Raw genomic sequence first — 13,782 nt, forward strand, 5'->3', positions numbered from 1 at the left:
TGCAATAAAGGCCAACGTAACATTTGCCTTCCTAATTGTTTGTTGCACACTTTCAATGACTTGTGAACAAGGACATGCAAGGCCCTGTGGATATCAACACTCCCCCAATCTTTCATTATCTACGAAATACTCCGCATTCCTGTTTTTCAAATTCAGCCATTAGATCTGTTTATCTCACCAAAGGTGTTGCCAGACCTGCTGAGCACTTCCAGCTTTTCCTGTTTTAATTTCAGATAAACGTGTGCTACCTAAATGTAGTCATACGATCACCAGTATATTGAGGTTTAATTCAATCATGCATTGATTGCTAATCTACACATTCATCATTAAATCAGCTCATGCGAACCATCTGAAAAAAAAACCCAGTCTGCTGTGAGACAAAAAAGCAGCCATCTTACTGTAGAGCTTCAAAACCGACTGAAATACTAACTTGTTTCACCTGTTGGATCCACAAAGGGACTGTTTGCTCCCCAGCTTTGATACAAGGCAGACAGATCTTGTGGACTGTAGCTCGTCAGCATGTTAAAGGCATCCATGTGCTTTGCCCTATAGCCTGGCTCCGGTGGTGACTCCTGCTCGACAGTGCGTGAAGATGTAGAGAGTTCCTCTGGACTAGGACGACGTGGCGTCAACCGATTCATCTGCCCACCTCGTAGGCCGTGCCCTGATGATGCCAGCTCGGTTGCACCTACTGACCCACGCTCTGGTTGAAACAGAGTGTCGGCTTTCGGCTTACTCTGCTGGCCTGCTCTGGGCACGCTCTGGCATTCTGGCTCTCGACCAACTTGGACGTTTGTTGGGTACGATTGGCGATGATTACCAGAAACCGCACCACCGACACTGCCCTCTTGGAAAAAATTATCTTTTGTAACACTCTCGGTTGGCAATCCATATCTCGGAGCTGCAGGTTGTCCATTACTGAACTTGCTTTCAAAATTGCCAGCTTGTAAGATTTTGTGCTCTAAACATACGTGTGACCCCACTTTCTGTTCTGAAATGAAACCATATTGCTTATGGCTGGTTGCTCGCTGGTACCAGTAAGCACCTGGAGCTGGGTCTGCACACCCTGTGCCTGCGAGAGGGAGGGGAACTCTGTGCCCAGGTGGGTCAAGTAACTGGTTAGCGATCCCTGACAACAAGGGAGCTGCTTCGGGAGTTGGTGATTGCCTCTGGCACCGGGGGTGAGCATGTACCTGCGTAGAGGTGAGCCGAGGAGAGCTCCCTTTCCCATTCAGTACCGGAGGGGGTCCCGTGCGTCGACTCCTCAGAAGACCAGCCGAGTCGTGATTGGCGACTTTCAACCCATTCCTCACCAGCCATTTCGGAGCCGGCCTATTGAGGTTCAGTTTGTGTAGCACACGCTGGTGCATCAGGAGCACTTCAGGGTAAAGTGTTGTGTGATTACAAAACTGACAAAAGTGTGTGATCATAGCGTCCTGTGCCGGTGAGGTAGGTGAACCCTTCAAATAGAAATTATCCTTGCACGTGACCTCTTTAAAAAACGTTACGGTCAAATCCAATGGAAACTCATCCTGAGATGTATTTGTGTAGGTATCAATGGCGTGCAATTGATCTGCATCTTCTGAAGGCCCTTCAACACTTAAATTGTTGTGATTTGAGCTCTCCAATGGAGGGGGTGACCCTGAATTGCTTCCACTGCACGATGTGTCCTGACAATCTGGTGGCGAATTGGACTGAAAGATATTTTCGGTGTCTCCGTTAGATCCAAAAAGTTTCTCTTTCGGTTGTCCGCTGAGCACCTGAGCTTCAGAAACAGCACCACACTCCCCAGAGGCTGTCGCGGCCGCATTAACATCCAAACAGCGGGATGCATTAATTGGAGAATGACTGGATCCTGGCGTATCGGGAAAAGGCTCATGAATCCTGTCGTTGGGATCTGGAATGTCTTCCTGAGATTCAGCCTGAGGAGCTATGCGGTGGGAGGGCGAGTGGCACTTGAGTGGAGGTGACTCTGTCACTGCGTAGTCGCAAGGAGTGCATGTGTATGGCTTTTCTCCTGTGGAGAAATAAAACACAACAGTCTTTCAAAACAGACACATTTGCAATTAAAATGCATTCACTGCCTACAAACCAGGAAGAACTGGTGGCATCAAACCTATGAGAGAAAAAGAGTTGCATTTCTACTGAACTTTTCATGACCTCAGGACATCCCAAAAGTACTTTACAGCCAATGACGTACTTTCTATTGTGATGCAGAAATTGCAACAGCCAATTAGTAAGCTGCCATAAACACCAATGAAAAAAACACTTAAATCTTCTGTTTTGTAGAGATGTTGATGGTAGGATAAATATTACCCAGGATAATGGTGGGAACTCCCTCTCTTCTTCCAATAAAAGCTCTGGAATCTTTTTTTAAAATTATTTCAAGGGATGTGGGCGTCGCTGGCAAGGCCGACATTTCTTGCTCATCCTTAATTACCCTTGAACTGAACGACTCGCTCGGCCATTTCGGAGGGAAGTGCAGAGTCAGCCACAGTACTGTGGGTCTGGAATCACACATAGGCGGGTGATGGGCAGCTTTCCTTCCCTAAAGGGGCATTAGTGAACCAGATGGGTTTTTATGCCAATCGCTGATCGATTGCCCGTGGCTACCAGTATTGAGACTAGCTTTATAATTACGGATTTATTCATTGGATTTATACTCCACCAGTTGCCATGATGGAATTTGAATGTACAGTCATGTTCCGATAATTAATGGCTTCGAAGAAGGGTCATCCAGACTCGGAACGTCAGCTCCCTTCTCTCTCCGCAGATGCTGAAATCTTCCAGCATTTTCTGTTTTTATCTCAGAAGATTAATAATGTGTTTAAATGGGAACTTTATTCCATAATTTCTGTCACTGTTCTAAATGGTTTCTTCTTTGATTAGCATATAATAATAATTTTTATTGTCACAAGTAGGCTTACATTAACACTGCAATGAAGTTACTGTGAAAAGCCCCTCTTCGCCACATTCCGGCGCCTGTTCGGGTACAGGGAGGGAGAATTCAGAATGTGTAAATTACCTAACAGCACGTCTTTCGGGACTTGTGGGAGGAAACCGGAGTGCCCGGAGGAAACCCACGCAGACATGGGGAGAACGTGCAGACTCCGCACGGACAGTGACCCAAACTAGAAATCGAACCTGGGAATCTGGCGTGGTGAAGCAACTGTGCTAACCACTGTGCTACCGTGCCACCCATTCCTGTAGAGTATTGGATTAAAACAATTTACATTGATTTGGCTCCTTAGAGTAAGAAAATGTCCCAAGGTGCTTCACGGGAGTATTTTAAAACAAAGTATGACACCAGGCCGTATTAGATTAAAGGACAAGAGGTAACAAATGCTGTGGAAACAACAAAGGTGGGTGTTGTGTAGAGATGTTGCAATGTTGCCCCAGCCTCTGGCACTCAATAAACCGTCAGACTCTTCAGGGATCCTGTCGGCATTGAATTTGCATTGGCTTGAACTAGACTGAGTAAAAGATGAAGAGGTGAATATGGTTTGGTAATAGACGACAACCTTTTACATTTCATTCGACAGCATTTTCCTCGTGAGCCTGATTGAAGGTTCTTGTTTATTCCCAAACCTACAGTGTTCCTTGTCCGTAGGTTTTTTTTTTCTAGTTAACTTAGCGCATATTTGAATTTCTTTGATTTCAAAACCGTCTGAGCCTTATCCACAAAGGACGTTCATGGTAGCATTGTGGATAGCACAATTGCTTCACAGCTCCAGGGTCCCAGGTTCGATTCCCGGCTTGGGTCACTGTCTGTGCGGAGTCTGAACATCCTCCCCGTGTCTGCGTGGGTTTCCTCCGGGTGCTCCGGCTTCCTCCCACAGTCCAAAGATGTGCAGGTTAGGTGGATTGGCCATGATAAATTGCCCTTAGTGTCCAAAATTGCCCTTAGTGTTGGGTGGGGTTACTGGGTTATGGGGATAGGGTGGAGGTGTTGACCTTGAGTAGGGTGCTCTGTCCAAGAGCCAGTGCAGACTCGATGGGCCGAATGGCCTCCTTCTGCACTGTAAATTCTATGATAAAAGAAAAAAAAACCTGAACAGTTCGAGGTTTGTCTGCACGAATCTATTAAAATGTAAATGTAATTTTATTTTTAATCCCCCCCACCCCCAAAATTGATTTGAGAGGCCTTCCTGATGCCTAACTTGTGTCAGTATTGTTTTGTTGCAGGACCTTTGTATCTTTGAGCATTGGCTTAAAGTTCAAATGAGCCCTAAAATGATCAGGCTACCCTTCAACAGTAATTCCTGTTACTTTGCGGTATGTGAGCGACAGGTAGTCACGTGTATAGTAAATGAGGACACAAAACCTTTTTGTAGATGTAAGATCAAATGTAAGATCAGATGACCAAAAACTCAGTCAAAGAGGCAGCTGGGGCGGCACAATGGTTAGCACTGCTACTTCACAGCGGCAGGGACCCGGGTCAATGTCGGCCTGGACTGTCTGTGCGGAGTCTGCACGTTCTCCCCATGTACGCGTGGGTTTCCTCCGGATGCTCCGGTTTCCTCCCACAGTCCAAGGATGTGCAGGTTAGGTGGCTTGGCCACGCTAAATTGCCCTTAGTGGCCAAAGGTTGGGTGGGGTTACAGGGATGGGGCGGGAGATTCGGCCTGGGTAGGGTGGTCTTTCGTAGGATCGGTGCAGACTCAATGGGCTGAATGGCCTGCTTCTGCACTGTAGGGATTCTATTCTATTCTATTTGAAGAAGCATCTTAAATAATGCAAGCGAGGTGGAGAGGTACAGAGGGCGTATTCCAGAACTCACCGCCGAAGCAACTGGAAGCGCAGCCATATATGATGGAGCAAATAAAATTGGGGGATACACATGAAGCTTGAATTAGAGCAGCGCAGTTATCTTGGACGTTTCCAAGAAGTCTGGAGTTAACGGAACAGATGAAACTGGGAACCAGAACAGGTTACTGTTCAGTAAAGTCACAGAGAGTTGAAAAGGTATTGGATCGTGAGAGGCCAGAAAGATATCTGCAGTAGTGCTAAGATTTGTGAGGAATTACTCCAGTTTGGGAGACAGAAATAATTATGGAAATCGATGGCTGGACCTCTGAGTTTGCGTAAAAGCCTTTAAGAGCAAGGAAACCTGAAAGGAGAGGTGTAAAACACAAAAGCTTGATGGTAGCAGTGGAGGGAAAAGGTAATTTAAAAGAAGATTTGAAAATGTGACTTTTGAAAGCGGAATCTGAAGTTCCGTGAGGCAAGGTGGGTCACGGTATAAGAATCATCTGCGGGAATTTTGAGGAGAAATTCACAGACATTCACTTGGGTCCGGAGAGGAGTGTATCTGACCACAGTCACCTTGTGTGCTTAAAAGGGACTTTGTGGGTTAATGAGACCATTGTAGATGTACTAGATGTAAGATGTACTTTTGTAATCTGTGTTTATCCTAAAATCTGTGCGTAATTGTTAAGCTAACGGGGGAGAAAAGGAGTATTGTATAATAATCCAACTTTTCATGTTTGTTTTCTTGCTGTTAAAAATAATTAGTGGTCCTGTGATTCTGTTCCTCCACGTTTTGTTTATTAAAAAGTCCAAGTTACTTTGAGCCAGGGTTCCTTTCTGGAATCTTCCCATCCAGTTATAACATCAAAACACTTTAGGTCCTTGGTAATCATGTTTCAAGTACCAGTTCAGTTCTGCATTCACACCAATTACTGTATATATAAATCCTTGCCAAGTTAAAAATGTTATTCATCATTGAGTATAATTGCTGCGTAAAATTCTTTCGTGGCATTTTTCCAAATAAGTGGTCATTTTACATTGACTATGCTGTAAACTCTATCAGCCTAACAGCTCTCTGCTGGTGTTTATTTTACATACAAACATAGAAATTAATAGCAGGAGTAGGCCATTCGGCCCCTCCGATCTGGCTGTGGCCTCAACTCCACATTTCCACCTACCCTCGATAATCTGTGATTCCCTTGGTAGTCAAGAATCTCTCTGCTGCTGCCTCGGAAATATTGAGTGACGCAGCCTCAGCTGCTCTCTGGCCTCCGGAGAGATTTCCAAAGACTATCGACCCTCTGAGGGAAAGAAGAATTCTTCCCATCTCCGTTTTAACGGGGGCCCCTTATTTTTAATCTGTGTCTCCCCCCCCAAACCAGTTCGACAAGGGGAAACATTCTCTCACCATCCAATGCAAGTCGGTTGTCCCCCTCATTTACTCTGTCCTATCAGCATATCCTTCTCGCTGTGTCTCACTCATCTAGTAGCATGTTCCACATTCTCACTGCTCTCTGAGAATAGGGGTTTCTCCTGCGTTTTATGGGCAGCATGGTAGCATAGTGGATAGCACAATTGCTTCACAGCTCCAAGGTCACAGGTGCGATTCCCGGCTTGGGTCACTGTCTGTGCGGAGTCTGCACATCCTCCCCGTGTCTGCGTGGGTTTCCTCCGGGTGCTCCGGTTTCCTCCCACAGTCCAAAGATGTGCAGGTTAGGCGGACTGGCCATGATAAATTGCCCTTAGTGTTGGGTGGGGTTACTGGTTTATGGGGATATGGTGGAGGTATGGGCTTGGGTAGGGTGCTCTTTCAAAGAGCCGGTGCAGACTTGATGGGCCGAATGGAAACTGCACTGTAAATTCTACGATTCTATCATTCTATGTTCCTTGTGAGGTTTGTTTGTTTGTGAGTTGTATTCATGATCCTTCGTTTGGGTGCTCCTGGCTCCCACAAATGAAAACATCCTCCTTGATATCTAACCGGCCAAAACGCCTCCGTAATTTTTGTTCTGCCTGATCTTTTCGTCAGAGGGCTAATTAAATCAAACAGCATCGGAAATCAACTTGAATATTGAGTGACGGCTCTAATTACTGCATGACAAAGATGACTGTGGCCAAATTAAAACGCATGTTTCACATTTCAAGGGTGCCAGTCTGGCGGAAAGTGACGAACAGGTACGAGAGCACGTAAGATTCAAACTATAATTGTCGTGAACCATTACAAGAAGGTTGCCCTGTGAATCATATGGTTTAAATTTAACAGCTGATTTACATGTGCAGGCAACCTCTTTGATTAACATCGACAAGCTGCGAACAGGGTGAGATTCAGTCAGCAACTTAAGTCTGTCCTTTAAACTAAAGAACTGGGAGATTGCAACTATTGGATAGGATTGAATAGGTTGGAGGCACCTTTCGAAAGGACTTATAGGTGATCTGATAGAGGTCTTTAAAATGCTGACTGGGTTGCCCGGGGTGGGAGGAAACCGGAGCACCCGGAGGAAACCCACACCTCCACGGGGAGGAAGTGTAAACTCGAGGACAGTCACTCGAGGCTAACCACTGTGCCACAATGCCACTAATGCGAGGCAAAAATAACAGTGTTTTCTTCTCTGCCCGCATGAGACGTGGGTGTACGCTCTCTAAAACCAGCACAGCCTCGCAGGTCGCATCGCGGTATAGTGAGGTGACTAGAATGTGAAAGGTTATTCAGCAGCAGCAGCATGATGTTTTCGGAAGGTGAGTCATCACAAAGCACCGCGCACAGGTAAAGGACACACCTGGTGACAGAAGTGCACGGAAATCATCATTTTTAGGGCCCTGATCACCCCCCCCCCCCCCCCCCCCACGCACACACACACACACACATCCGTAGCTCCAGCCTCTGTCGCTGGCCTTCCCTTCTCCGGACTCCGACCGCGTTGGGGCGGCTACTTAGTTATCTCCAGGCAACCTCTCCAATAACCTGTGAGGCAAGAGGCACTCAGACCCGGCGGCTCGTCACCCAGAACCTCCCGTTACAACTTAGAATTAGTGTGACGTTGGTTTGCAATCCGACTTATCAAAATGTCCCCTTTATAGGGAGATCAAAAACAAACCACAGCAACAGTATACCCCCCCCCCCCCCCCAATGTCTGGCTCGAGTCCTGAAACTGATATTGGCCACTTATTAAAAGACAACGCAGCATAGGAGGAGGCCAAAGCACCTTGTCGAGGTAAAGGACACACCCAGTGAGAGACGTACGTGGGAGTGCCATGCTCAATCCCTGCAGAAGCCCATTTCCCACAAGTGCCCGTCTAATTTTCTTTTGAAATCATCGGTCATTTCCACTTTCAACTGATTCGTCGGCAGAGAGTTCAAGGCCACTGTCATTCACTGCGTTAAAAGTTTTCTTCTCGACGCCCCCCCCCCCCCCCCCCCGCCGCCGCATCCCCTGCCCCCATTTCTGTGCACCCGAGTCTTTGTACCATCAGCACAGGGAAACAGCTTTTCTTTCTGTAACTTGTCTAAAGCTGTCATTATCTTGCACACTTCTATCAAATCTTCCCTCAACATCCTTTGCTCCAAGGAAGCCAGCCGCTGTTTTGTCTACCTAACTTTGCAGCCAATATCCCACATGCCCGCAACCATCCCGCATCCCCGCAACCTTCCCACATCCCCGCAACCGCCCCACATCCCCGCAACTGTCCAACATCCCCGCAACCGTCCCACATCCCCGCAACTGTCCCACATCCCCGCAACTGTCCCACATCCCCGCAACCCTCCCACATCCCCGCAACCCTCCCACATCCCCGCAACCGTCCCACATCCCCGCAACCGTCCCACATCCCCGCAACCGTCCCACATCCCCGCAACCGTCCCACATCCCCGCAACCCTCCCACATCCCCGCAACCGTCCCGCATCCCCGCAACCTTCCCACATCCCCGCAACCGTCCCGCATCCCCGCAACCGTCCCACATCCCCGCAACCGTCCCACATCCCCGCAACCGTCCCACATCCCCGCAACCGTCCCGCATCCCCGCAACCTTCCCGCATCCCCGCAACCGTCCCACATCCCCGCAACCGTCCCACATCCCCGCAACCGTCCCGCATCCCCGCATCCCTCCCACATCCCCGCAACCCTCCCACATCCCCGCAACCCTCCCACATCCCCGCAACCCTCCCACATCCCCGCAACCGTCCCACATCCCCGCAACCGCCCCACATCCCCGCAACCGTCCCACATCCCCGCAACCGTCCCACATCCCCGCAACCGTCCCACATCCCCGCAACCCTCCCACATCCCCGCAACCGTCCCACATCCCCGTAACCCTCCCACATCCCCGCAACCCTCCCACATCCCCGCAACCGTCCCACATCCCCGCAACCGTCCCACATCCCTGCAACGGCCCCACATCCCCGCAACCGCCCCACATCCCCGCAACCGTCCCACATCCCCGCAACCGTCCCACATCCCCGCAAACGCCCCACATCCCTGCAACCGTCCCGCATCCCCACAACCGTCCCACATCCCCGCAACCCTCCCACATCCCCGCAACCGTCCCACATCCCCGCAACCGTCCCACATCCCCGCAACCGCCCCACATCCCCGCAACCGTCCCACATCACCGCAACCGTCCCACATCCCCGCAACCGTCCCACATCCCCGCAACCGTCCCACATCCCCGCAACCCTCCCACATCCCCGCAACCGTCCCACATCCCCGCAACCGCCCCACATCCCCGCAACCGTCCCACATCCCCGCAACCGCCCCACATCCCCGCAACCGTCCCACATCACCGCAACCGTCCCACATCCCCGCAACCGTCCCACATCCCCGCAACCGTCCCACATCCCCGCAACCCTCCCACATCCCCGCAACCGTCCCACATCCCCGCAACCGCCCCACATCCCCGCAACCGTCCCACATCCCCGCAACCGTCCCACATCCCCGCAACCCTCCCACATCCCCGCAACCCTCCCACATCCCCGCAACCGCCCCACATCCCCGCAACCGCCCCACATCCCCGCAACCATGCCGCATCCCCGCAACCGCCCCACATCCCCGCAACCCTCCCACATCCCCGCAACCGTCCCCCATCCCCGCAACCGTCCCCCATCCCCGCAACCGTCCCACATCCCCGCAACCCTCCCACATCCCCGCAACCGTCCCACATCCCCGCAACCCTCCCACATCCCCGCAACCGTCCCCCATCCCCGCAACCGTCCCACATCCCCACAACCCTCCCACATCCCCGCAACCGTCCCACATCCCCGCAACCGCCCCACATCCCCGCAACCGTCCCACATCCCCGCAACCGTCCCACATCCCCGCAACCCTCCCACATCCCCGCAACCGCCCCACATCCCCGCAACCGCCCCACATCCCCGCAACCGTCCCACATCCCCGCAACCGTCCCACATCCCCGCAACCGTCCCACATCCCCGCAACCGTCCCACATCCCCGCAACCGCCCCACATCCCCGCAACCGTCCCACATCCCCGCAACCGCCCCACATCCCCGCAACCGCCCCACATCCCCGCAACCGCCCCACATCCCCGCAACCGCCCCACATCCCCGCAACCGTCCCACATCCCCGCAACCATCCCACATCCCCGCAACCGCCCCACATCCCCGCAACCGCCCCACATCCCCGCAACCATGCCGCATCCCCGCAACCGCCCCACATCCCCGCAACCCTCCCACATCCCCGCAACCATGCCGCATCCCCGCAACCGTCCCGCATCCCCGCAACCGTCCCACATCCCCGCAACCGCCCCACATCCCCGCAACCGTCCCACATCCCCGCAACCGTCCCACATCCCCGCAACCGTCCCACATCCCCGCAACCGTCCCACATCCCCGCAACCGTCCCACATCCCCGCAACCGTCCCACATCCCCGCAACCGTCCCACATCCCCGCAACCCTCCCACATCCCCGCAACCGTCCCACATCCCCGCAACCCTCCCACATCCCCGCAACCGTCCCCCATCCCCGCAACCGTCCCACATCCCCACAACCCTCCCACATCCCCGCAACCGTCCCACATCCCCGCAACCGCCCCACATCCCCGCAACCGTCCCACATCCCCGCAACCGTCCCACATCCCCGCAACCCTCCCACATCCCCGCAACCGCCCCACATCCCCGCAACCGCCCCACATCCCCGCAACCGTCCCACATCCCCGCAACCATCCCACATCCCCGCAACCGTCCCACATCCCCGCAACCGTCCCACATCCCCGCAACCGCCCCACATCCCCGCAACCGTCCCACATCCCCGCAACCGCCCCACATCCCCGCAACCGCCCCACATCCCCGCAACCGCCCCACATCCCCGCAACCGCCCCACATCCCCGCAACCGTCCCACATCCCCGCAACCATCCCACATCCCCGCAACCGCCCCACATCCCCGCAACCGCCCCACATCCCCGCAACCATGCCGCATCCCCGCAACCGCCCCACATCCCCGCAACCCTCCCACATCCCCGCAACCATGCCGCATCCCCGCAACCGTCCCACATCCCCGCAACCGTCCCACATCCCCGCAACCGCCCCACATCCCCGCAACCGTCCCACATCCCCGCAACCGTCCCACATCCCCGCAACCGTCCCACATCCCCGCAACCGCCCCACATCCCCGCAACCGCCCCACATCCCCGCAACCCTCCCACATCCCCGCAACCGTCCCACATCCCCGCAACCGTCCCACATTCCTGCAACCGCCCCACATCCCCGCAACCGTCCCACATCCCCGCAACCGTCCCACATCCCCGCAACCGCCCCACATCCCCGCAACCGCCCCACATCCCCGCAACCGTCCCACATCCCCGCAACCGTCCCACATCCCCGCAACCCTCCCACATCCCCGCAACCCTCCCACATCCCCGCAACCGCCCCACATCCCCGCAACCGCCCCACATCCCCGCAACCATGCCGCATCCCCGCAACCCTCCCACATCCCCGCAACCGTCCCCCATCCCCGCAACCATCCCACATGCCCGCAACCATCCCACATCCCCGCAACCGTCCCCCATCCCCGCAACCGCCCCACATCCCCGCAACCCTCCCACATCCCCGCAACCGTCCCACATCCCCGCAACCCTCCCACATCCCCGCAACTGTCCCACATCCCCGCAACCCTCCCACATCCCCGCAACCGTCCCCCATCCCCGCAACCGTCCCACATCCCCGCAACCGTCCCACATCCCCGCAACCGTCCCACATCCCCGCAACCGTCCCACATCCCCGCAACCGTCCCACATCCCCGCAACGGCCCCACATCCCCGCAACCCTCCCACATCCCCGCAACCGTCCCACATCCCCGCAACCCTCCCACATCCCCGCAACCCTCCCACATCCCCGCAACCGCCCCACATCCCCGCAACCGCCCCACATCCCCGCAACCGCCCCACATCCCCGCAACCATGCCGCATCCCCGCAACCCTCCCACATCCCCGCAACCGCCCCACATCCCCGCAACCATGCCGCATCCCCGCAACCCTCCCACATGCCCGCAACCGTCCCACATCCCCGCAACCGTCCCACATCCCCGCAACCCTCCCACATCCCCGCAACCCTCCCACATCCCCGCAACCGTCCCACATCCCCGCAACCGTCCCACATCCCCGCAACCGTCCCGCATCCCCGCAACCGTCCCACATCCCCGCAACCGTCCCACATCCCCGCAACCGTCCCACATCCCCGCAACCCTCCCACATCCCCGCAACCCTCCCACATCCCCAAACCCTCCCACATCCCCGCAACCGCCCCACATCCCCGCAACCGTCCCACATCCCCGCAACCCTCCCACATCCCCGCAACCGCCCCACATCCCCGCAACCCTCCCACATCCCCGCAACCGTCCCACATCCCCGCAACCGCCCCACATCCCCGCAACCGCCCCACATCCCCGCAACCGCCCCACATCCCCGCAACCGTCCCCCATCCCCGCAACCGCCCCACATCCCCGCAACCGTCCCCCATCCCCGCAACCGTCCCACATCCCCGCAACCCTCCCACATCCCCAAACCCTCCCACATCCCTGCAACAATCACACATCCCCGCAACCGTCCCGCATCCCCGCAACCTTCCCACATCCCCGCATCCGTCCCACATCCCCGCAACCGTCCTGCATCCCCGCAACCGTCCCGCATCCCCGCAACCGCCCCACATCCCCGCAACCGTCCCACATCCCTGCAACCATCACACATCCCCGCAACCGTCCCGCATCCCTGCAACCATGCCGCATCCCCGCAACCTTCCGACATCCCCGCAGCCGTCCCACATCCCCGCAACCATCCGCATCCGTCCCACATCCCTGCAACCGTCCCACATCCCTGCAACCGTCCCACATCCCTGCACCCATCCCCGCAACCATCCCCCATCCCCGCAACCATCCGCATCCCCGCAACCCTCCCACATCCCCGCAACCGTCCCACATCCCTGCAACCATCCCCCATCCCTGCAACCATCCCCCATCCCCGCAACCATCCGCATCCCCGCAACCATGCCGCATCCCCGCAACTTTCCCACATCCCTGCAACCATCCCCCATCCCCGCAACCATCCCCCATCCCCGCAACCATCCGCATCCCCGCAACCGTCCCACATCCCCGCAACCCTCCCACATCCCCACAACCATCCCACATCCCCGCAACCATCCCACATCCCCACAACCATCCCACATCCCCGTAACCCTCCCACATCCCCGCAACCATCCCACATCCCCGCAACCCTCCCACATCCCCACAACCGTCCCACATCCCCGCAACCATCCCACATCCCCGCAACCATCCCACATCCCCGCAACCGTCCCGCATCCCCGCAACCGTCCCACATCCCCGCAACCATCCCACATCCCCGCAACAGTCCCACATCCCCGCAACCCTCCCACATCCCCGCAACCCTCCCACATCCCCGCAACCCTCCCACATCCCCACAACCGCCCCACATCCCCGTAACCGTCCCACATCTCCGCAACCGTCCCACATCCCCGCAACCGTCCCACATCCCCGTAACCGTCCTGCATCCCCGCAACCATCCCACATCCCC

The 13,782-nt window shown here is 55.3% G+C and overlaps 1 protein-coding gene and 1 long non-coding RNA gene across 3 annotated transcripts in view; one reads left to right on the forward strand and one right to left on the reverse strand.

Annotated features, from left to right (window-relative positions):
• The window catches only part of znf516 (zinc finger protein 516), a 217,695-nt gene that overhangs the window by 68,473 nt on the left and 135,440 nt on the right, over nt 1-13,782 (reverse strand). The window contains exon 3 of one of the 2 annotated variants that reach the window (XM_072466955.1): nt 440-2,017. In XM_072466955.1, the coding sequence (XP_072323056.1) occupies nt 440-2,017 (1,578 nt within the window). Of the gene's footprint in view, nt 1-430; nt 2,018-13,782 lie in introns of both variants that reach the window. The other variant, XM_072466954.1, reaches the window with a different exon arrangement.
• LOC140385125 (uncharacterized) overlaps nt 7,216-13,782 on the forward strand; it is a 67,042-nt gene continuing 60,475 nt past the window's right edge. The window contains exon 1 of the long non-coding RNA XR_011933294.1: nt 7,216-7,485. This is a non-coding gene — a long non-coding RNA (uncharacterized lncRNA). The remainder of the gene's footprint in view (nt 7,486-13,782) is intronic.

This window comes from Scyliorhinus torazame, chromosome 11, assembly GCF_047496885.1.
Source record: "Scyliorhinus torazame isolate Kashiwa2021f chromosome 11, sScyTor2.1, whole genome shotgun sequence".
NCBI classification, from domain to species: Eukaryota; Metazoa; Chordata; class Chondrichthyes; order Carcharhiniformes; family Scyliorhinidae; genus Scyliorhinus; species Scyliorhinus torazame.